The 25,154-nt window shown below is 47.5% G+C and overlaps 2 protein-coding genes across 2 annotated transcripts in view; one reads left to right on the top strand and one right to left on the bottom strand.

The window, feature by feature from the left end:
• YEATS2 (YEATS domain containing 2) overlaps positions 1 to 8,033 on the top strand; it is a 1,439,149-nt gene extending 1,431,116 nt beyond the window's left edge. Inside the window, 2 exon segments of the mRNA XM_030217135.1 lie at positions 6,557 to 6,630; positions 7,114 to 8,033. Coding sequence (XP_030072995.1) covers positions 6,557 to 6,630; positions 7,114 to 7,222 — 183 coding nt within the window. The 3' untranslated portion in view covers positions 7,223 to 8,033.
• A 50-nt stretch (positions 8,034 to 8,083) lies between these two features.
• Positions 8,084 to 25,154, bottom strand: part of PARL (presenilin associated rhomboid like) — a 598,848-nt gene continuing 581,777 nt past the window's right edge. The window contains exon 10 of the mRNA XM_030217136.1: positions 8,084 to 8,213. Within this exon, the coding sequence (XP_030072996.1) occupies positions 8,105 to 8,213 (109 nt within the window). The 3' untranslated portion in view covers positions 8,084 to 8,104. The remainder of the gene's footprint in view (positions 8,214 to 25,154) is intronic.

Here is a 25,154-nt window from a genome sequence, read left to right as displayed (position 1 = left end):
ATCCTTTGGAAATTCTAGAACAACATCCTTTGGAAATTAGAACAAAATCAAAGTTAACCTACATAAACCAAAAACATTTGGAAAACCTAAAACAACTTATATATTATTTAAACTTGGCATATATAGCTGTAGAATAGCTGTTAAACATAATCCAAAATTAACTAATATATTGTTCTTAGAAACAGAATTGCTTCTGCCAGATCCTCCTTCATAGAAGCCCTTAAATCTGATTTGATTATTTTCAGTGCTGAAAACAGTCTTTCAACACTGACTTGGGTGGGTGGCATTGCTGTTACGGTTCTAGCTGCATCACTGACAATCTCTGGATAAACAATGATGGCTTCTTCTATAGTCAGTTTTGATGAGCGGTCAAACTTTTCCACTTCTTTTAATCCTTTAAAAAACTCTTGCATGAATTTTTTTATATGGACATTTACAGGTTGCTTTTCCATGCTTAACCGACATCGCTTTGCTTTTGAAGCTTCCATTTTGTCCAAATAGGCTTGAAAATTCTCTTCTTCATTTGAAGAGGATGAATCTGAGTTACCATTACCACCAGTATTTATAGCTTTAGCTTCATCCAGTGGTTTATGAGTTTCAGGTAGCAACCCTTTCATGCGAACTGCTATGTCATAGAGTGCCTGTTTTCCTATAGCAATTTGGTCACTGCTCAACAAAATTCGGCTCATTGGATCAACATAAATAGCAGCTAAGAGAATGTGATTATCCAGCAGGAGCTCCTCTCTTTTCCTCATTGAAGATACAATGCCATCAGCAATTAACCCCCCACTTTTGTTAAGGTTATATATCAAGCCCTTCCATTCCAAGAAGAATTTACCTGGTGTTAAATCTTCATATTGCAGCTTCTTGGTAACAGCAAAAGGGTAAGAAAGTAGCCTTTCTAATTCTGTAACTTGAGCCCACTGGTTTTCTTTTAATGAAACATTTACATTGTCCAGTTCTTCAAGAAAGTCTTTTAGTTCAAGCAAACGCTTTATCATCAAGTAAGTGCTTCCCCAGCGTGTTGCTTGATCCAAAATGGCTCCTTTTCCAGCACGTCTCTTCAGAATAGCATCTGTTTTAGGGATCCTGGCTGCAACAGCTACTTGCCTCAACTTGCTAATTAGTGTAGCCGCATGACGATCCTTCAATCCATCTCTTATTGCTAGTTGCAGAGTATGAACAGCACAACGCATATGTTGAATGGTAATAAGCTTAGATACTTCTTCAGCAATATCATCCAAACTTTCACAGCTTTCTTGAATTGCAGAACTGTCATCTTCTGATATTTGTATGCTGCTCTCTTCATCAACTTTCTTCATTTTTTTCAATTGTGCTTAACATATTTGAAGCATTATCAGTTACAATACATAGAATGTGTTCCCTTTTAATTTCAAAATCTTCTAAAACACCTTCCACTAACTTCTGCAGATACTCACTGGTATGATGTGCCTGAGTGTCCTTTACTCCTAATGTCCGGGTTATTGTTTTTTTTGTTTTCATCAGCAAATCTAACATTAATTGCAAAATAATTGACTCTGTGACGTGTGCATGCATCCATTTTAATAAAGACAAAACGTCCCTTCAGACTTTTTCTTAGTTCTTCCTTCTTACATTTGGCCTCTTCAAGTATAAGTTTCCTTACTTTCTCGTTCCAGAGAAACTCCAAGCTTTTTAGCCATTTCTACATTTAAGCCTAAAAAGGCTGGTTGTGAAAAAAAAGATAGTGGTATACTATTCTTTACTGCCATTTCAATGATGTGGTTTTTGAATTTTTCTGGTGTCATTGTTATAGTAACTTTGTCAGCTGTAAAAAATCTTGATAGTTGTGTCTGGCCTCCAGTAGATTTCTGATCTTTTATTGACCCTGAAGTAGATGGAATGTTTTCATTGCTATCTTTCTCATTCACAGCTTCTAACACTTTAGGATGGAAACGCTGCAAGTGTCTTTTTAAATTTGATGCTCTTGTAGGTGCATTTTTTTCATAACCACCTGAAACTGCTAATTTTTGCATCACATGCTTTTTCACCATCATCATCTTCTATAATACATTGACATACATAATGTTTCCCATCTGTTGATATTGTAAAGTGTTCATAAACAGCAGACTTTGTCATGTTTCCTGACATTCTTTTTGCCATTGTGAATGGTGTGCCACTTCCACTAAAATATAAAGCTCTTCTTGCAGAGAGAGAGGAAGTTGGGTGGAGTCTCTCTGCTGCCTTATCTGTGTGTGCTGAATGATCTTCTCTTGGAGCTTAAGTTCACTGTGGGGTCAGAGAGGATGTGTTCTACAGCAGGTCAGTAAATGCAAAGGGAGACTGAGCAGAGAGAAGCTCTCCAGCAAAATAGTTCAGCTGGACTTCACACTAGTGAAACAACTAGGTACTAAGCTTTATTCACAGCAGAGAAGTACTTTATTCAAATGTATGAGGAGTCGGAGTCGGTACATTTTTGCCGACTCCGACTCCACAGCCCTGCTTCAATCTCATTTCATATCCTCTCATTCTACCGCCTTCGCATCTCCGGAAAAGGTTCGTTTGGGGATTAATACCTTTCAAATATTTGAACGTCTGTGTATATGATCTCTCATGGGCTCCTATTTTAAATGAAAGTGGGGATCAAACCTTGACTCCGGCTAGGACATGCGACAGGAACGGAAAATATTAAACTGATACAGTAAAACTAGAGAGGTTTGCTTTTGTGTCCATTCAGCACAGCAGAAAAAAATACAACCAACCAAGCTGCTGACTACAGCATATGCTTCTTGTAAAGGAATAGATGTATATAAAGATTGCATGTCAAGCGTAATAAAGAAGATATGTTACATAAGTATTGCCATACTGGGACAGACCAAAGGTCCATCAAGCCCAGCATCCTGTTTCCAACAGTGGCCAATCCAGGTCACAAATACCCGGCAAGATCCCCAAAAAAGTACAAAACATTTTATGCTGCTTATCCCAGACATAGTGGATTTTCCCCAAGTCCAATTTAATAATGGTCTATGGACTTTGCCTTTAGGAAGCCGACCAAACCTTTTTTAAACTCTGCTAAGCTAACCGCCTTTACCACCCAAATTATAGCTACATCAGGCAAGGTTCCCCGTTAGGAGTCACAAACCAAGAAAGGGATCCAGATGTCATCGATGATACATTGAAACCTTCTGCTCAGTGTGCAGCTGCGGCTAAGAAAGCCAATAGAATGTTAGGTATTATTAGGAAAGGAATGGAAAATAAAAATGAGGACGTTGTAATGCCTTTGTATCACTCCATGGTGCGACTGCACCTCGAATATTGTGTTCAATTCTGATCACCGTATCTCAAAAAAGATGTGGAGGGGCATAATCGAAAGGGATGCCCAAGTTTTGCTGAGGATGTCCTCGCAAAACATCCTGGTGGAGGGGTGGGGAGACCCGTATTATCGAAACAAGATGGACGTCCATCTTTCGTTTCAATAATACAGTCAGGGATGCACAAATCTTGAAATTTAGGTCGTCCTTAGGTCGTCTCTTTCCCTAGACTTGGTTGTTTCTGATTTTCGGCGATAATAGAAACCAAGGACGCCCATCTCAGAAACGACCAAATGCATGCTCTGTGGTCATGGGAGGAGCCAGCATTTGTAGTGAACTGGTCCCCCTAATATGCCAGGACACCAACCAAGCACGCTAGGGGGCACTGCAGTGGACTTCATAAATTGCAACCAGGTACATAGCTCCCTTACCTAGATGTGGGTACAGTAGGTTTGTGGTTGGTTTTGGAGGGCTCACATTTACCACCACAAGTGTAACAGGTAGGGGGGGGGGGATGGACCTGGAACCGCCTGCCTGAAGTGCACTGCACCCACTACAACTGCTCCAGGGACCTGCATACTGCTGTGATGGACCTGAGTATGACATTTGAGGCTGGCACAAAAATTTGTAAAGATTTTTTTTTTAGGGTGGTCATCTGGTCAGTTTGGGCACCTTTTGTGGTTTGATCGTAAGAAAAACAGGACCAGGTAAAGTCGTCCAAGTGCTCGTCAGGGACACCCTTTTTTCCCTTATGGGTCGAGGATGCCCATGTGTTAGGCACGCCCAAGTCACGCCTTCGCTACGCCTCCGACACGCCCCCGTGAACTTTGGTCATCCCCGCGACGGAAAGCAGTTGGGGACGCCCAAAATCAGCTTTCGATTATGCCGATTTGGGCGACCCTGTGAAAAGGACGCCCATCTTCCGATGTGTCGAAAGATGGACGTCCTTCTCTTTCGAAAATGAGCCTGATAGTGGAATTAAAAAAGGTGCAGAGAAGGGCGACGAAAATGATAAAGGGAATGAGACGACTTCCCTATGAGGAAAGGCTAAAGTGGCTGGGAATCTTCAGCTTGGAAAAAAGACGGCTGAGGGGAGATATGATAGAGGTCTATAAAATAATGAGTGGTGTGGAACGGGTAGACGTGAAACATCTGTTTACGCTTTCCAAAAATACTAGGACTAGGGGGCATGTGATGAAGCTACAAAGTAGTAAATTTAAAACGAATTGGAGAAAATGTTTCTTCACTCAACGTGTAATTCAACTCTGGAATCCGTTGTCAGAAAATGTGGTAAAGGCAGTTAGCTTAGCAGAGTTTTAAAAAGGTTTGGACGGCTTCCTGAAGCAAAAAAGTCCATAGACCATATTATTAAGTTGGACTTGGGGAAAATATTTCTTGGATAAGTAGCATAAAATGTTCTGTACTTTTTTTTTGGATCTTGCCAGGTATTTGTGACCTGCGGATTGGCCACTGTTGGAAACAGGATTCTGGGCTTGATGGACCTTTGGTCTGTCCCAGTATGGCAATACTTATGTACAGAAAGTTGTCCCTCCTTTGAGATTTTGTGCTTGGTTTTCTCTGACCCTGTCCTCGTGTTGTTTCCCCTCTGTGAAACATTTGGGTTTTGGTACTTGTGTTTGTCACAGACTGCATATGATTTGGCTGTGTCCAGTTTTTTGGAAAGCATCGTTTTTCTCCTGTCAGGAGTTTTTTTTTTATGCTTTTCTTTTTTTTTTTTTGGACTAGTTTTGAAAGCCAATAATAGCTCCTTGTGACTCTGGGCAAGTCACTTAACCCTCCATTGCCCCAGGTACAAATAAGTACCTGTATACAATATGTAAGCCGCATTGAGCGTGCCATGAGTGGGAAAGCGCGGGGTACAAATGTAACAAAAAAAAATAATTGGAGACTCAGTTTTGAGTTAATTTGGTTATTCTTGTGTTTGAAAGGTTTTAATGTACTCTGAGAGTTTTTGAGGCTTTGTTTATTAAGAATTGTTTGAAATTTGCAGCTCCTGCAGTCTGTGTCAGTACAAGATTAGAGCAAACATTTTTTGGGTGCAGGAATAACTTAGCCATCCAAATTACGCCAGCATATTCACTGTTCAGATCTGAATACACAGCCAGGCTAAGAATCCACATAAACAGTGATGTGAACAAAGGTTTTCCCCTCTCACCACCTGATTTTCCCTGTTATTGCATATATGTCATGCTGAATGAAGATCATTTATTTAAGGAACAGTAACCCAACACCTGTATCACCCATGTGAAAAAGTAATTGCACCCTAAACTTAATAACTGGTTGTATCAGCTATAGCAACATAATTGTAACCAAATGCTTCCTACAATTTTTAGCACCTAAACTCTGAAATGATCTTCCACCCCTCTTTTGTGAAGTTCCTGCCTTAGCATTAAGTTGTCCCCCCCCCCCCCCCCCCCCCCCCCCCCTTTTCCGGCTGATGCTAGTTTTGAACTAGGGAGTTTGTTCACATTTGCAGCCTCTTTACTGTCACCTCTACGGTTTGATTGAGTTCTTTCCTCCTACCTTTTGGTGTCAGTGTGCCAATAAAGACAGTATACCAATTACAAATAATAAACATAAACCATCAGTTTTTCACATTGCTATTGAGGAATTTAGCCCACTGTTCTTTGCAGAGCTGCTTAATTCAGACGCGTTCTTATGCTTTTGTGCTGAGCTGCTCTTTTCAGGTGCCACAGCACCTCTACTGGGCTCAAGTCAAGACTTTGCCTAGGCTAATCCAAAACTTTAATTTTGTTTCTCCTTAGCCATTTAGATGTAGACTTGCTTCTGTGTTTTGGAGCATTGTCTTGCTGCATAATCCAACTGCCGTATATACTCGAATGTAATTTTTGGGCCAAAATAAATGGCCTCCAAAACTAGGGATCTCAGTTTATATTTGAGTTCCCACCCAATGACTGGTGCTTTTGTCCTCCCCTCCTCACCCAATGACCACCCCGCCCCCCTTCCCAACTGGCATTACGCTTACTGTTCTGGTGTTCACTGAAGTTGACGCCAATGCTTTGTGCTTGGCCGGTGCTTTAGCAAAAATGCTTAATATTAAATCCTCATTTCACATAGTTATGTCATTCTACAGAAAATGCACTTTTGTTACTGCAGATTCCCTTTAGCTCCTTTATTTTTAAGATGTTCTTCTTCCTTCAGTAAACTTGAATGGTGAAGTTAGGCACTACTGTGTGTTAGTAACTGTCACCTTTGATTCAGAATCTTTTTCTTCCTATCTTTAGGCAACAGAACAATTTGTGAGTGATATTCTAAGAAATGCTTTAGCTGCTGGATACAAAGCAATGCCTAACAACTGGTAAGTAACAGGCAAGAAGTCCAAGACAGACCTCCAGTAAGGCAGTCCCCCACTCGATGCATGCATGTATGAATTGAGCTCAAATGTTAGTGGAAAATTATGGTAGAAGGGAAACCATCCTTATGTCTGTTTTACTGAAACATGAGAATATAGTTGTAGAAAAAAGTGACCTAACCAGTTTGCCCACTTAATGGCATGGACAAACAAAATGGTTTTAAATATATATATATTTTTTTTTTTGGAGGGGGGGGGGGGGAGGGAAAGGTTGTGATGGACTGCAATCTCTGAACATATATGAATGGTAAAAAACATAATAACATCTACCCCCCCCCCCCTTTTTTTTTACAAAGCCACGCAGCAATGCCAACACAGCCTGCACCAGCAGCCACTAGCGTGGTTTTGTAAAAGGAAGGGGGCTGTAAGTCTGTTGTTCTATCTGTTAGCTAGTTGATGAGATTTTTCATTGTCTTTTATATTCGGCAGGCCTCCCAGAGAGATCACTGTGATGAACATTCACCAAGCTATCTGCAATAATCCAATAATGGATTTTCTGTCAAACAAACACCTTGGTGGGTTAAACATGAAACAATGAACCGAAAAAAAAAAATCTTTACCCCACAGAAACTGAAGACTGAACTTATTTTATAGCAGTGACAGTAGCAACACAGGTGAACTTGTCATGATGTTTTGTGATGGTTGTTGTAGAAATAATTTAACCACAGATTAAAATTATTGTTCATTATTAAACAGAAATTACTTTTATAAAAGTTTCTAAATCCTTTGAACTTTATCATGTTACTGAGCCGTTCATCCACGTCCCTACCACACTGAAATGTTAAGGTGTTGACTGTGATACTATTATGTAAGAGTTTAATTCCAGGTTTAAAAACATTAGTGAAATAAAAGCAAGATAGAGTTGTTGCAAGGTTTCAGAATTACCTGATAATGAAATATAAAATAAACAATTTGTCAATTTCTTAGTGGTAGTGATTTATTTTTGTAATTCTCAGAAGAAAGTGTGGTCAGTGTTAAAACAATTTTGTGGTGCCCTGCTTTACTACCACCCAGACAATACAGGTTTGTTTGTTTTTTTCATCCTGCAAAGGACCATTTTTAGCTGGTGGTTCAGAATTTATATTTGATAGAGATTAAGCAGCAGCCTAGAGAAATGCTTTCCCTCTTATGTTGCCATCTGTGAACTAAGCTAATGCTACCACTAATTTTCCCAGAGGTCAGGCACTGGCAGCTCACCTAGAGGGAAGAAAGTGAGAAGAGAAATAATGTTTTTCCAGTTTAACTTTCTTTCTTTGGTTTGAGAATGTTAGAAGGAAGCCTAACTTGAAAAAAAAAAAAAAAGACAGATCTAAAGGCTTAGACTTATTGTGCAGTACCAACAGTAAATTCTGATAGAAAATGATGTCCATTTCAATTCCTTGCCACACAAATTCTTTTATTAAAATAGTCCAATCAAAAATTAGAATTTGCCTCCTTTTCCTGGACTTTTCGTTCGCATCTCATGCCAAATCTTCACAAGTGGTTCTCTGTTCTTCCAAATTATATCGTAGCCGTACGTCATGTACCATCTACAGATAAAAACAAAACAACATGTTTTAGTTTATTATTTCGCCTCTCTAGGCAGATCACACTCAGTAGTACACACATAAGATATTCAAATAAAAACCACATTTACAACTTGGCAGATGCTAAAATATCATGTGTGCCTAATCCATCTTTCTATAAGCCTTGAAAATATATACCCTTTCAAAAGCTTCTTGAATTTACTCATGTCTGTTATTAGTCTTAACTGCAAAGGTAACTGATTCCATGCTAAAGGACCTGCAATAGAGAGTGCTTTTCCTTGTTTCCTCAAAGTGTATTTTTCTTAGGGCTGGAATATGGTAAAATTATGTATAATCATACCTGATAATTTTCTTTCCATTAATCATAGCTGATCAATCCATAGACTGGTGGGTTGTGTCCATCTACCAGCAGGTGGAGATAGAGAGCAAACTTTTGCCTCCCTATATGTGGTCATGTGCTGCCGGAAACTCCTCAGTATGTCGATATCAAAGCTCCATCCGCAGGACTCAGCACTTAGAGAATTACACCCACGAAGGGACACTCTGCCCAGCTCACCACCGCCGAAACGGGGGAGGGGAATTAACCCAGCTCATCCCCACACAAGTGGGGGAGGGGAATCCGTCCAGCTCATCCCGCGGAGCGGGGGAGGGACACCACACCCGCCGATGCGGGGGGATCTGGCTTATCCTGCAACCGCAACCGCGGGAGGAGCTGACTGACCCGAACACCGCCGAAGCGGGAGGGGTACAAAACTGCCCTACAGCCGCACGAAGCGGGAGGGAGTGCCGGCAGAATTATAAGTCTCAATCCAGCCCCGTAAAACGGAGGGGAGAGGATGCAGCAGCTCACTGTAACACAAACTCGTCTTAACTCTTGAAGAATCCAAGTGAAAAAACTTGAACACGAAGTCTTTCTGAAGTAACTGAAGAGTAAACTTGAACCTGAAATGCAACCAGAATAAAACAATACAGATATCTGGGAGGGGCTATGGATTGATCAGCTATGATTAATGGAAAGAAAATTATCAGGTATGATTATACATAATTTTACCTTCCATATCATCAAGCTGATCAATCCATAGACTGGTGGGATGTACCGAAGCAGTACTCACCCAGGGCGGGACATAGAAATCCCTGACCGCAACACTGAAGCTCCAAACCGGGCCTCCGCCCGAGCAGCCACAGTCAAGCGGTAATGCTTGGAGAATGTATGGGCCGAAGCCCAAGTTGCCGCCTTGCATATCTCTTCCAAGGAGACGGAACCGGCCTCTGCCATCGAGGCCGCCTGAGCTCTTGTGGAGTGAGCCTTCAGCTGGATAGGCGGCACCTTCCCTGCGGCCACATAAGCCGCTGCAATGGCTTCCTTGACCCATCTTGCCACTGTAGGCTTAGCAGCCTGCAGACCCCTACGAGGACCTGCAAACAGGACAAACAGATGATCCGATTTCCGGAAATCATTGGTCACTTCCAAGTATCTGATGATGACTCGTCTCACATCCAGATATTTAAGAGCAGAGTACTCCTCTGGGTAGTCCTCCCTACGAAAGGAAGGGAGACAGAGCTGCTGATTCACATGGAAGCGAGAAACAATCTTGGGCAGAAAGGAAGGCACTGTGCGAATAGTCACTCCTGCCTCAGTGAACTGCAGAAAAGGCTCTCGACATGAGAGCGCCTGGAGCTCGGAAACTCTTCTGGCTGAAGCGATAGCCACCAAAAAGACTGCTTTCAACGTCAGGTCTTTCAGAGATGCCCTCGACAAGGGTTCAAACGGCGGCTTCTGCAATGCTCTTAGCACCAGGTTGAGATTCCACGCAGGCACCACTGAGTGCAGAGGAGGGCGCAGGTGATTAACTCCCTTGAGAAAGCGCACCACATCTGGCTGGGAAGCCAGGGAAGCACCCTTCAGGCGGCCCCTGAAGCAAGCCAGAGCCGCTACCTGGACCTTAAGGGAACTGAGCGACAGGCCTTTGTCCAGACCTTCTTGCAGGAACGCCAACACTGAAGAAATTGGAGCAGTGAAGGGAGAAAGTGAGCCTGCTTCACACCACGCTGCAAAGATACGCCAAACCCTGGCGTAAGCAGTAGAAGTAGAGCGTTTCCTCGCTCTCAGCATAGTGGCGATGACCTTGTCTGAGAAGCCCTTCTTCCTCAGACGCTGCCGCTCAATAGCCAGGCCGTAAGACCAAAGGGGGAGGGATCCTCCATCACCACGGGACCCTGATGTAACAGGCCCTGCTCCACTGGCAGCCGCAGAGGATCGTCGATTGAGAGCCTGATCAAGTCCGCATACCAGGGACGTCTGGGCCAATCCGGACCCACCAGGATTATCCTGCCGGGATGTCTTGCCACCCGGTCTAGGACCCTGCCCAACATGGGCCAGGGTGGGAACACATAGAGAAGCTCTTGTGTCGGCCATTGTTGGAGAAGAGCATCTACTCCCAGGGATCGAGGGTCCCGTCCTCTGCTGAAGAAGCGCGGCACTTGGCAATTGGCCGATGACGCCATCAGATCTAGGCTCGGCTGGCCCCAGCGCTTCGTGATGTCCAAGAACGCCTGAGCAGATAGCTGCCACTCTCCGGGCTCCAAGGTATGGCGACTGAGAAAGTCCGCCTTGACATTCATGACTCCGGCAATGTGGGCCGCTGACAGCTGTTCCAGGTTCGCTTCCGCCCACTGGCATAGACTCATAGCCTCCTTGGCTAGAGGGGCGCTCTTGGTACCTCCCTGGCGGTTGACATAGGCCACAGCCGTGGCATTGTCCGACAGTACCCGTACAGGCTTCAGCACCAGTACCGGGATGAACTCCAAAAGCGCCAACCGAATGGCTCTGAGTTCCAGGAGGTTGATAGACCACTTCGCCTCTGCAGGAGACCAGAGCCCCTGCGCTGTCCTTCCCAAGCAGTGGGCTCCCCAGCCCGACAATGAGGCGTCCGTCGTGACGACAATCCACTCTGGGGTCACCAGAGGCATTCCTGCAGACAACTTGTCTGTCTGCATCCACCAGCTCAGCGCCTTGCGCACTGCTGGATCCAAGGGAAGACGCACCGCATAATCCTCCGACATCGGAGTCCAGCGCTGCAGCAGAGAGTGTTGTAGTGGTCTCATATGAGCCCTGGCCCAGGGCACTACTTCCATCGTGGCCGTCATAGAGCCCAACAGCTGCACATAGTCCCAAGCCCGAAGAGGAGAGGCTACCAGGAACTGGTCCACCTGAGCCTGAAGCTTGACAATCCGATTGTCTGGCAGGAACACTCTGCCCACATGGGTGTCGAATCGAACTCCCAGATACTCCAGGGACTGAGTCGGGCGCAGCTGGCTCTTCTCCCAGTTGATGATCCATCCCAGGGAGCTCAAAAGAGCAACTACCCGGTCCACAGCTTTGCCGCACTCTGCATAAGAGGGGGCTCGGATCAACCAGTCGTCCAGATAAGGATGGACTTGTACTCCTTCCTTTCGCAGGAAGGCCGCTATGACCACCATTACTTTGGAAAAGGTCCGCGGAGCAGTAGCCAACCCGAACGGGAGGGCTCTGAACTGGAAGTGTCGGCCCAGGACTGCAAAACGCAGAAAGCGTTGATGAGGAGGCCAGATGGGAATATGCAGGTACGCTTCCTTGATGTCCAAGGAAGCCAGGTACTCCCCTGCCTTCACTGCCGCTATAACAGAGCGGAGAGTCTCCATGCGAAAGTGCCGCACTTTCAAGGCCCGATTGACCCCTTTGAGGTCGAGGATAGGCCGGACAGAACCTCCTTTCTTTGGTACCCCAAAGTAAATGGAGTAACGCCCCTTGCCAAGCTGACTTTCTGGCACCGGAACGACCGCACCCAGGCGGATCAGATTGTCCAAAGTCTGCTGCACTGCCACAGCTTTGACCGGAGACTTGCAGGGAGAGAGTACAAACCCGTCTCTTAAGGGTCGGCAGAACTCTAGCTTGTAGCCGTCTCTGATGACTTCCAGCACCCAAGCGTCTGAAGTTATTGTGGTCCACTCGCCCAGAAACGAGGACAGCCGTCCTCCAATCTGCACTGGGGCGTGGACCAAGACCCCGTCATTGGGTACGAGACCCTGGGGGAGGACCGGAGGGAGCACCTCCGGGACGGCGGTCTCTGCGAAAGGAACGCTGCTTGGGGGAGAAATGCCTCTTAAAGGAAGAGGGGGCAGAAGAACCCGACCTGCCCGGGCGGTACCGACGGGCTTCCTGAAACCGTCCTCTGGAGGTACCGGGACGAGCACTAGCCCGAGCCCTGACCTCTGGTAACTTCTTGCCCTTAGACGTGCCGAGATCGGTCACGATTTTGTCCAGCTCGACCCCAAAGAGCAGCTTGCCTTTAAAAGGCAACCTAGCCAGGCGGAATTTAGAGGCGTGGTCAGCAGACCAATGTTTCAGCCAAAGCCACCGCCGCGCAGAGACTGTCTGAGCCATGCCTTTAGCTGAGGCTCTCAAGACATCATACAGCAAGTCTGCCAAATAGGCTAAGCCCGATTCCAGGGCTGGCCAATCATCCCTCAAGGAATGATCCGAGGGGGAAGCCCGCTGCACCATAGTCAGGCACACCCTGGCCACATAGGAGCCGCAAACTGAGGCCTGCAAACTTAAAGCAGCCGCCTCAAAGGACGACCTTAAGGCCGCCTCCAATCTCCTGTCTTGGGCGTCCTTTAGGGCCGTGCCACCTTCCACCGGCAATGCCGTTTTCTTAGTCACCGCAGTGATTAAAGAATCCACGGTAGGCCACAGATAGGCCTCACGTTCACTCACAGCCAAAGGATAGAGGCGGGACATAGCCCTAGCCACTTTAAGGCTCGCTTCTGGGACATCCCATTGAGCCGAAATTAAGGTGTGCATGGCATCATGCACGTGGAAGGTTCTAGGCGGGCGCTTCGTCCCCAGCATAATGGCAGAGCCAACAGGGGCTGAGGGAGAGACGTCCTCCGGAGAGGAAATCTTCAAAGTGTCCATGGCCTGTAACAACAGGTTGGGCAAATCCTCTGGGCGAAAAAAGCCGCGCTGCAGAGGGGTCATCCGCTCCATCCGAGCGGGGATCCGTCTCCTCCAAGGAATCCGCAAAGGACCGTTGGGAGACCTCAGACACGCTGCCCTCATCTACATCGGAGGAGACAAATTCCTCCAAGGCCTGGAATCAACCCGAGGGCGTTTACCTCTGGGAACCTCAACCTCTTTACCAGACGAGGGAGCGGGGGCAGCGTTGTGCATGAGGAAGGCCTGATGCAGCAGCAAAACAAACTCGGGGGAGAAACCCCCCAGACTGTGCACTTCCGCAGCCTGGGCAACAGCCCTAGGCGCACTCTCAACCGGCGCTCGCAACAGCGGGGGAGAGGCCTGCTGCGCATCCAAAATGGCGTCCGGCGCGAAACTCCGCGAAGGAGCCGCGCGGGAAGAACGGCTCTTAACTTTAGCCGCTTCTGTGCCGTCGCCCAAATTAAGGGCGTTCATGGCATTAATGTCTCCAACCTCAAGGGCGGCCCAAGAAGAAGCCGTCCGAGCCGCGTGGCCGGCCAAAATGGCGGAGGCGAGGAGCGGGGGATGGGCGTTTATGGCGGGAAAAACCGCCACGCCGGAGGAAGGACCGGGACATTCATCGGTCACGAAACTGCCACCCAACAAGGGCGAATCAGGCTTTAAGACCCCCGCATCCCCTCTAGAAGCGCTCAAGCAACCCGGGGAGCGACCCTTTGCGCCCTCGCCCTCCGACGCCATGTGCCACGAGGAGAAGAATCGGGGAACCCCCGCCCGCTATAAAAAGGTAAAATTACCTGCTGTCCGCTCCGAGTTGTAACGACCTGGTGTCCCAGTGAGTAGCTGCAATAGACGCTTAAATAAACGTCGAAATAAACGCCTTTAAAGACGTTTAAAATTTTTTTTTTTTTTTTTTTTTAACGGAGCCAGCGGGAGGGGGGAGAAAAGGAGGGACCTGGCACCACCAGGTTTGCACTTGCTCAAAAGAGCCCTCAACCCCAGGCACTCAACAAAACCTAAAAATTAGGCTTGGAGGCCTAGCCAGAGCTGCTGCTGCTGTGTGTGACCACCACCTGCTGAGATAGAGAACATACTGGGGAGTTTCCGGCAGCACATGACCACATATAGGGAGGCAAAAGTTTGCTCTCTATCTCCACCTGCTGGTAGATGGACACAACCCACCAGTCTATGGATTGATCAGCTTGATGATATGGAAGTAAATGTTGTGTGCCCTCTGATCTCAATGTATGATTAGGAGTACAAATTTAGAGCACTGTGGAGAGATAGTAATCTGTGTTCTGTTTTAAGGTTTTGTATATCAAGAACAGTATTTTGAAACTAATGCATTCTTGTATTGGTAACATGCAATTGTTTTAAAACTAGACAGATTGACTGAAAGCGAGGGCATCCAGACACTAACAAGCAGATGATCAAAAGCCCCGCGCTGTTCCAAACAGTGCTTTAAAATAGCACTGGAACAGCGCAGGGTTTTACCGCACCGATGATCAGAGATAATTGCATGCAAATTTAAGCACGCAATTATCTCTGATCATGGGGTAGAAGTGCGGTCAAACAATCCTCCCGCACTTGTTTGACAGGTCTGGGCTGTCAAAAGCCCAACCCTGTCAAAAACAGGGGTTGGAGGTCCATGGGACCAGCAGGCCCCAACTACCCCTGCCCCAAGCAACACAAAATGGCGGCGCCCAGCCCTGACCAGTGTATCCTGGGATGTGCTGGGCAGGGCTGTACACGGGACCCTTTGCTGGGGGACTGGACACCCACCAGATTTCCAGCCCTCCCTGAACCTTGGGGGGGGGGGGGATCATCAGGGGCACCAGAGGTCCAGCGGCCCTCCAGCCCCCCTGTCGTTGGGGGGGGGAGGGTTGGTTGGTCGCCCACTAGGCCACCAGGGACTGTTTGTTGAGGGGAGTTGGGGGGGGGGGGCTGGAGACCCACCGGATCTCCTGCCCTCCCTGAACCTGGGGGGAGGGGGGGAACCAAAGGTTCACCGGACCTCCAGCCCTCTGTTGCTGGCAGGTTTGCTGTTAGGGAGAATGGGGGTCAGCCAGCATGCAAATGCATGCTGGACAGGGCTCACCATTCCTCCCCAATGATCTGCAAACCCTAATGCCAGCTTGGAGCTGGCATAGGGTTTGCTGCAGCCTGCGCCCAATCTTTGGCGCGCTGGCCGCTGATCATTGGGGATGAATATGTTTAGCCCTGTTTAGCATGCATTTGCATGCTCATTGCGTTCAGAGCCCTCAAGCGCGTTGTTTCACGTGCTTGAAGGCTCTGATCATGGGGCGGTAGCCAACGCTGGCGTTAACAGCCTCTAGCACTGGCGTTTGCTTCTGATCATCCCCCTATAGGCTAGCAGCACTATTTTCAATAGTTTGTAATGCTTTTAATTTGGAAGTTAGCATTCCTAGATATAAAGCATTGCCATAATCTAAACCAACAAGGCTCTGTGCAACTGCTCTTAAAGCTTCAGCCAAAATACAACTTTTATCTAACACAACATCTGTAAATTGAAGAGTTTTTCAGCACATTGCAAATTTAAGATTTAAATGAAAATTGAGTCTAAAGTAACACCTTTTTGTAGTTGATGGACAACCTTATTTTCAATCCTACACATATCTATAGAACTGGGAATAAGATCTCCATATATTTCCCCAATTAACATCATTTCTGTCTTAGCCACATTTAACACTAATTTAACACAATGATTTTTTTGTATACAGTGACAGCCATATCGCTTCAGTAAGAATAAGTTAGGTGCTATATTATGAGTAGTGACCTAAAATAGTAAGGGGGTCTTTTACTAAGGTGCAGCAGCTGGATCTAAAAATGCTAGCACGGGATTCAAGATGGCGCCCAAGCAGGACGTGTAGTAAAGACGCTCCCAAAAAGAAAACTTTTCCTGGACGATTTTCTTAGTTAAACATGCTGAAAAGGAAGGGGACGCTAAGGGGACCACCCCTCCCGAAGCAAATCCCTACCTTGCCTGGGCAGCAGTCATTGACTACATTTCTGGCATCGACTCTGACCCCGGACGCATCCGCTAGCTGAGCAGGGAAGAGCTCCGCTCAGGAGAGCGAATTTTCGCTTAGTCCGTTAGGACCTGTGACCACGACGCTCTCGCACGCACCTGGAGGAACTGTACCGAATCCCGAGACTAGTGAGGCTTCGAAGGAGTGGCCTTCTCCAGAAGCGACAGCGGAGCCCAGAGAGATCTTGGGGCTAGCTGAGGGAGCCCAGCGAACGCCAGAAATGCCAACAGGGGAGACTATTGGGGTATTGCCTGAAACAACTATGCCAGAAGAAATTCTGCTTGCGTATTGGCGATACAACCCTTAGTCAAGCCCCAAGAGGTGTCACTGGAATCGATTTGGACAGCATTGGAATCGCTTCACAAGGTCTGTACCTCTTTTATAACGTTATCCTTGAACAATTCTTCTCAGATAAAATCCCTTAAAAGACAAATGGAGGGAGTAATAATAAAGCAGACTGACCTAGAGACGCAAATTGGGAAAATATCTCAACAACAAGCTCACATTGTAGGAGATTGTGCCTCTATACAAAGAAAAATAGAGAATATGGAAAATTTATCAAGAAATCTAAACCTACGATTCCTAAACTTTCCAAAATCTCAATTTGTTGCCCCGAAGGATATGTTTGCTAAGTTTCTTAAAGAAATATACAACTATTCAGATCAAACACTCCCTCCTCTTCAAAAGATCTACTATTTGGAAATGAAACCTCCTTTACCTCAAGTTACTTCTAAACAGGACATTCCTCCTGAAACGCTGGATTTGACAAACTTTTTGGAGCAGTCTGTGGATAATACAGAGACCAGAGCGACATTGATTGTATCTTTTGTCTTCTTACAAGATAAAGAATCTTTATTGAGACTTTATTTTAAAAAAATCTATCCTGAGTTTAAAGGGAGCAAAGTCTCTGTGTTCCCAGACATTGCTCGTTGGACTCAGCAAAGGCGGAAAAAGTTCCTGGATATGAGGCAGGAATCTTTAAATGTTGGAGCAGTTTTCCAATTACGATTCCCTTGCAAGTGTATTTTGATATTCAAGTATAAAAAATACATATTCTTTGAACCTGATCAATTAAGGTCATTCCTTGATACGAAGAAAAACCAATGCTAATTCCATCTCTGGTTTATGGTTCTGTAAATTAAGGAGTACCACTGCTTGCTTTTCCTTAAACTTTAAGTTAATAGCACCAAACTTCCTTTGGTTTTATCAATCTTGAATCCCATTCCTTCTCTTTCTCTTTGGTGGACTGTTGTAACCAGATTGTAGAGAAGTTCTCTATGTATATTATATTCTTTAGTGTATTTGTGTTTATATCTGGTGTATCTTTTCAAAGATGTATTCTTTGTATTATCACTAAAAATAATAAATAAATAAATTAAAAAAAAAAAATGCTAGCGCATGTTAGTAAAAGACCACCTAGAAGGGTAAGCTAGTGCAATTCTACATACTTCCAGACACTTCAGGGGTCTGTCTGCAAGCTGTTACATTGGAGCTAAATGTGGCTTTTTGAAGACCTAAATGGGATACTGGTAGGGGTCTGCAACCCCCAAATTTTCATTTTATTTTTTCCCTTTTGGGGGGGCAATGTCATAAATAGTGTGCACTATTTATGACAGGATAAAACCTGACATTGTGGAGGGGGAGGGGAAGGGGTTTCTGTGAGTTCAGAGCTAAAACAGATGACAGAAAAAGCAGTGTTTCAAATGAATGCACATCCTTAGACACTGGCATGCAATACTACAAGCAGAAGAGTTATTTAAAAAAAAAAAGTTGGGAAAAATAGATTGTGAGAGAAAGTGACTACTGTGAGTGAAGGAGGGTTAAGAGACCTGCTGAAGAATAAGTGCTGGGGATAAAGGGGACTGAGAGATGACAGTGTATATATGTGTCCTAATTTATGAAAAGCTGCTGGTCTCGTTTTGTGAAATGGTTCTCGTCTGAAAATAAATCAATAATGAGACTCTTCTTCTATGAGGGCAAGGTACAAAGGGACATAAAGCTAAAGTTTGGCAATTCTAACATGGATGGTTCAATTACATTTTGTAAACAGTCTTAGAGGTTTGTTCATACATTATTTAGTTTAAAACTCTGCAAGGTACATAGCAGGTGCTTTGAGCCTCCTTGGAAATGAACATGTAGCAGCAGAGCACCAATGGGGCCTGTTATGTAATATTAAAAAACTGTCTTACCTTCTACAGTGAAATTAGCACCAGATGATGACTGCTAATAAAGCATCAAAAGGTGACAGTAGAATAACTTCCATCCTGAGTGCCAAGACAACCAAGCATGACCCTACAACACCGAAAAAGATGGCCAGTGGCAAAAAGGCGACTTGGTAGGCCAGACTCCCTACTAGCTGAGCTGCATGCTAGGAAACAACTGATGATCGAAAACCATAATACTACATAGCAAATTACAGCTGAGGTGGATACTGCTTGACTCTTATCATGGAGCAACAGCGAAGTTACGTAGTATCATAAAAAATAGCCATACTAGGTCACACCAATGGTTCATCTAACCCCAGTATCCTGTTTCCAATGTACCTGGCAGAAACCCAAATAGTAGCAACATCCCATGTTACCAATCCCAGGGCAAGCAGTGGCTTCCCCCATGTCTATCTCAATAGCAGACAATGGACTTTTCCTCCAGAAACTTGTTGAGACCTTTCTTAAACCCAGATATACAAAATGCTGTTACCACATTCTCTGGCAATGCATTCCAGCTTAAAAACATTTCCTCCTCTTTGTTTTTAAAAAGAATTTCCATGTAATTTCATTGAATGTCCCCTGGTCTTTGTATTCTTTTTGAAAAGAGTGGAAAATTGATTCACTTTTACCTGTACCACATCACCCAAGAATTTTGTAGACCTCAATCACCGCCCTCTCTTTTCCAAGCTGATGAGCGCTCTTTAGCCTGTCTGCATACAAGAGGAGTTCCATTCCCTCTATCATTTTGGTTGCTCTCTTTTGATCCATCTTTTTTGAGATATGGCAACCAGAATTGAAAGCAATACTCTAGATGAGGTCACATCATGGAGCGATACAGAGGCATTATAAAGCGAATGCTACATACCTGTAGAAGGTATTCTCCGAGGTGTGATAAGGAAGAGGCTATCCTACCCTGGTTAGGCCCCTAGGGGGCGCTGTTCCCCTAAAATGTCCAGGGAGAAGGGCTGGGTGAGTCACTAAAAGGGAGCCAGAAAGGGGTGTATAGCAGGAGGTCGCTAGGACCGAGGAGAATCCTGGGGATAGAAACAGGTGCAGCAGATTAGGGGCTGGGTCCTGGTTGGCTATTAACTACTTAATACCCCACCTGAGTGGTGAGGGAGAGAGGAGAGCGAGCAGCTGCAGAGGAGGGCTGGTAGCTGAAGCAGGAATAGCCCCATGGAAAGTACTGGCTGAGCCCTATGGCCTGGTGGTAGAACTGTGTGTTCCCAAGAAGGAAGCTGGCTGGGGTAAGAAGGCCCTAGAGTATCAAGAATAAGAACTGTGTGTTCAAAGAGGTACTGTGTGTCCCCAGCTGAAAAGACTGTGTGTCTAGAACAGTGAAGAGGGACTGTGTGTCCAAGATGAAGAGACTGTGTGTCTAGAGCTGTATGCTACAAGGAGGGACTGTGTGTCCAGGGACTGAGTAGACTGGGCCCAAATGCCTGTGTGAGAGGGCTCAGGGGGAAGAAATCTATGGATATTGAACTGTGCAAGAAGAAATGTTTAAAATGGAAGATTGCACTGAGTAGGAAGAAATGAAATGGTTAAGCTGGAAGAACTGTTTAAGCTTGTGAAAGTGTTTTAAGCTAAAAGAAGTGTGCCCCAGAGGCTGGAATAAAGATGTGTATGAAAATAGCCTGATTGGTGAGACCTGACTATGTTTGCCTTTTGAGAAGCAGGTCACCCTGAGCAGAAAAGGGTAGTAGACCAATTTGCATAAAATCTGCATATTGAGAAACAGCTCACCCTGAGTGAAAGAGGGACCTGGGATCCTGAGGTGGGAGCTTCATCATCACAATAGCCTCATCATTTTCACAATTGGTGTCAGGAGTGGGATCTTCACTGAACATCCACGTGGGAGCAGTTGGATTCCAGATCGGACCAGATGAGGGGTTGGCGTGAGATGGAGGTGTCCTGGGAGGTTCCAGAGGCGGTGGTTCCAGAAGCCCGTCGAGGGGGCCAACACTAGCAAAAGCGCTTTGCTCACCTATCCCAGGTAAAGGGTACCTAGGGAGGAGGTGAGAGTGGATACGTAAGTGAGAACTGGAGGCTTGGCAGTGGCTGTAGGGGATGGAGGACCCACAAGACCCTCCCTGGGAGGGGAGGCGGACACACAGGGAGGTGCAGCACAAGTGAGAGGGCCAGGAGAGAAAACAGGCCACACTTGGATTATGTTTTTTGTGATTGCAGGCTGCACCTCATCGGACGGCCAGGAAGGATGGAGGCCTGAGAAGCCGGAGAAAAGTTCAAGCCGGAGAGGAGAAGGCCAGAGCACTCACCGGAGTCAACTACCGCTGGAGAGGATCTACTAAAGCTGGACATTAAGAACCAGGTTTTGGGACTTGCAGGGGGAGGGTCAAAAAGGGACCTACTGCAGGGGCCCCAGCCTGGGGGAGCATGGTAGCGGCGGGCACCCTAGTGAGAGGGAAGGGCCTGAGCCATGTGAGGTGCTAAGAGAAGAGTCGTCAGGTGACCCCTTTCTCGGAGGGATCATGGTGAGGTCGGATGCCCCAGGAGGTGGCTGCAGTTGGAGGGTCAGACAGGACCTGCTGCGGTTAGGCACCTCAGGTCCCCGGGAATGGGGGGAAGGGCCAAGCCATGTGAGGTGCTAAGAGAAGGATAAGGGACCTAGGCGAGCTAGGTGACCCCTCTCTCGGAGGGCTCATGGTAGCGTCGGGTGGCCCAAGAGGTGGGAGGGGGCTGCAGGAGAAGAGGGTCAGGTAGGGCCCGCTGCAGTGGAAGCCCCTCAAGGCCTGGTGAATGGGAAGGGCCCGGGGCCATGGGATGTGCTAAGAGGGGGATGAGGAGCCTAGATGGGGGGATTGGTGAGGCCCAGGGATAGAACAGGGATGAGCCTGGAAAAGTGTATGCCCTCTTGGAAGAATTGCTGCTGCTCAGTGGAAAGGCTTAAAGAGTTGAGGAGGTGAGCAGCAATTATCTTAAGGGTGGGGGTATGTGATAAGGAAGAGGCTATCCTACCCTGGTTAGGCCCCTAGGGGGCGCTGTTCCCCTAAAATGTCCAGGGAGAAGGGCTGGGTGAGTCACTAAAAGGGAGCCAGAAAGGGGTGTATAGCAGGAGGTCGCTAGGACCGAGGAGAATCCTGGGGATAGAAACAGGTGCAGCAGATTAGGGCTGGGTCCTGGTTGGCCATTAACTACTTAATACCCCACCTGAGTGAGGCTGAGAAGGGCGGAGAGTTCCTCTGCAAGTACCTGCTTGTGCTGGAAGCTGTAAGATTGAGCTCCCGGTGGGCAATTTGGAGGTTTGGAGGCCAAATTGAGGGTGTATCCTAGCCGGACTATTTGAACAACCCACTGATCGGAGGTTATGAGAGGCCACCTTTGGTGAAAAACTTTCAACCTCCCTCCGACCAGCAGATCGCCCGGCACTGACACCTGGATGTCGGCTATGCTCTGCTGGAGCCAGTCAAAAGCTCGTCCCTTGCTTCTGCTGGGGAGCCGAGGGGCCTTGCTGAGGCGCACGCTGCTGACGAGAGCGAGCGTGCTGGGGCTTAGCCTGGGCCGCAGGCTGTCGAGAAGGAGGATTGTACCTACGCTTACCAGAAGAGTAGGGAAACAGTCTTCCTTCTCCCATAAAAACGTCTACCTGTGGAGGTAGAAGCTGAAGGCTGCCGGCGGGAGAACTTGTCGAAAGCGGTATCCCGCTGGTGGAGCTGCTCTACCACCTGTTCGACCTCCTCTCCAAAAATATTGTGCGCACGGCAAGGCGAGTCCACAATCCGCTGCTAGATCCTATTCTCCAGGTCGGAGGCACGCAGCCATGAGAGTCTGCGCATCACCACACCTTGAGCAGCGGCCCTGGACGCAACATCAAAGGTGTCATACACCCCTCTGGCCAGGAATTTTCTGCACGCCTTCAGCTGCCTGAACACCTCCTGAAATGGCTTGGCTTGCTCAGAAGGGAGCTTGTCCACCAAGCCCGCCAACTGCCGCACATTGTTCCGCATGTGTATGCTCGTGTAGAGCTGGTAAGACTGAATTTTGGCCACGAGCATAGAGGAATGGTAGGCCTTCCTCCCAAAGGAGTCTAAGGTTCTAGAGTCTTTGCCCGGGGGCGCCGAAGCATGCTCTCTAGAACTCTTAGCCTTCTTTAGGGCCAAATCCACAACTCCAGAGTCGTGAAGCAACTGAGTGCGCATCAGCTCTGGGTCCCCATGGATCCGGTACTGGGACTCGATCTTCTTGGGAATGTGGGGATTACTTAAAGGCTTGGTCCAGTTTGCCAGCAATGTCTTTTTTAGGACATGATGCATGGGTACTGTGGACGCTTCCTTAGGTGGAGAAGGATAGTCCAGGAGCTCAAACATTTCAGCCCTGGGCTCGTCCTCCACAACCACCGGGAAGGGGATGGCCGTAGACATCTCCCGGACAAAGGCCGCAAAAGACAGACTCTTGGGGGGAGAAAGCTGCCTTTCAGGGGAGGGAGTAGGATCAGAAGGAAGGCCATCAGACTCCTCGTCAGAGAAATATCTGATGTCCTCCTCCTCCTCCCACGAGGCCTCACCATCAGTATCAGACACAAGTTCACGAACCTGTGTCTGAAGCCGTGCCCGGCTCGACTCCGTGGAACCACGGCCACGGTGGGAGCGTCGAGAGGTAGACTCCCTCGCCCGCACCGGCGAAGCTCCCTCCACCAACCTCGTCGGGGAGCCTTCCTGGGAGGCGACCGCAATGTCGGAGACCTCACCCCGGGTAAGGGGCCAGCCGGCGCCTCACTCGACGGTACCGGTGGCGCAAGCACCCCCGGTACTGGAGGGGAAGGGCGCAACAGCTCTCCCAGGATCTCTGGGAGAACGGCCCGGAGACTCGTGCAGGGCGGCTGTGGAGAAAGACATGGAAGCCGATGCAGGAGTCGAAGTCAGAGTCTGTTCCGGGCGTGGAGGCTGTTCCGGGCTGTCCAAGGTGGAACGCATCGACACCTCCTGAACAGAGGGTGAGCGGTCCTCCCGGTGCCGATGCCTGCTGGATGCCAACTCCCTCGGCGACCCACAGCTCTCGGTACCGACGCGGGAAGGAGACCGGTGTCGATGCTTCTTTGACTTTTTCAAACGAAGCATGTCACCGGAGCTTCCCGGTACCGACGAGGAGGACGTAGAATCCAGCCATCGCTTCCTCGGGGCCGAGGCCGAAGAAGGTCGGTCTCGGGGGGGCTGTACCGCAGGAGCCCTCAGGGTAGGGGGAGACCCACCCGAAGGCTCACCGCCACCAGCAGGGGAATGGACAGCCCTCACCTGCACTCCAGACGAAGCACCACCGTCCGACGACATCAGCACTAGTGGAGGTCCCAGTACCACCGACGCAGCCTTCCGATGTCTCGGCCCCGACGATGCAGAGGGTCGATGCCTCAATGCAATGGTACAGTCGCGGCCGAGGGCGGAGGTCTGACGCTGTCGACATCGACGCACTCGATACTCCCGGTGCCGATGCCGACGAAGAGCCCGAGAACAAAACGTTCCACTGGGCCAATCTCGCTACCTGAGTCCTTTTCTGTAAAAGGGTGCAAAGACTACAGGCCTGCGGGCGGTGCCCAGCCCCCAGACACTGAAGACACGACGCGTGCCTATCAGTGAGCGAGATTACCCGGGCGCACTGGGTGCACTTCTTGAAGCCGCTGGAAGACTTCGATGACATGGGCGGAAAAATCAAGCCGGCGAAATCAAAACTCGTAATTGCGGTAAGGCACCAAAAAGAGGGGGAGAAAAAACTCGACCCGAGGCCTCAAAGGGGCCTACCCCGAAAACGAAAGAAAACTTATCTGGGCCAAAAACTAGAAATACGGGGAAGGGAAAAAGACCGAAAGGCCCTTCTCTGAAATCCCTTTTTTTTTTTTTTTTTAAGAGCAAAAAAGTCAAAAGACGCGTGAGGGTCAACTTAAGGGCGCAAACGGTGCAACACGACCGTACCGAGCATGGACAAAAGAAGACTGACGAACACGAGCCGGTTCGGGCGGGAAGACGGCCGCGCATGCGCGGTGCGCATGGGCGCGCGAGGACTAGCAAAGGCCTTTGCTAGTAAAGTTTCCGATTGGAGGGGCTGCCGTGGACGTCACCCATCAGTGAGAACAAGCAGCCTGCTTGTCCTCGGAGAATATTCTTTGTCTTATTACCATCCCTTTTCTACTAATTCCTAACATCCTGTTTGCTTTTTTGGCTGCCGCCACACACCAAACAAAAGATTTCAACGTATTATCTTGGGTGCTAACTCCTAAGGTGGACCCTACTGTCAGATAACTATGATTTGGATTATTCATTGTGCATCAGTTTGCATTTGTCCACATTAAATTTAATCTGCCATTTGGATGTCCAGTCTTTCAGTTTCCTAAGGTCTTCCTGCAATTTTTCACAGTCTGCATGTGTTCTGACAGCTTTGGATAGTTTTGTGTCATCTGCAAATTGAATCACCTCACTTGTCGTTCTGATTTCCAGATCATTTATAAATGTGTTAAATTGAACTGGTCCCAGTACAGATCCCTACAGAATGCCACTATTCACTCTTCTCCATTGAGAGAAATGGGCATGTAACCCTACCTTCTGTTTTCTGTCCAATAACCAATTCCTAGTCCACCAAACAACATTGCCTCTTATCCTATGACTTTTTAATTTTCTTAGGAGGACATGGAGTCCTCAGAAAACACACAGAGGGCAGTGCAAAGGTCAAAAGGAAAGGCTTTATTCTATACCACAGGGAAAAT

Source organism: Microcaecilia unicolor, chromosome 10 (assembly GCF_901765095.1).
Source record: "Microcaecilia unicolor chromosome 10, aMicUni1.1, whole genome shotgun sequence".
Classification (NCBI taxonomy): Eukaryota; Metazoa; Chordata; class Amphibia; order Gymnophiona; family Siphonopidae; genus Microcaecilia; species Microcaecilia unicolor.
The sequence above is the reverse complement of the archived record's forward strand: the minus strand, read 5'-3'. Positions and strand labels throughout refer to the sequence as shown.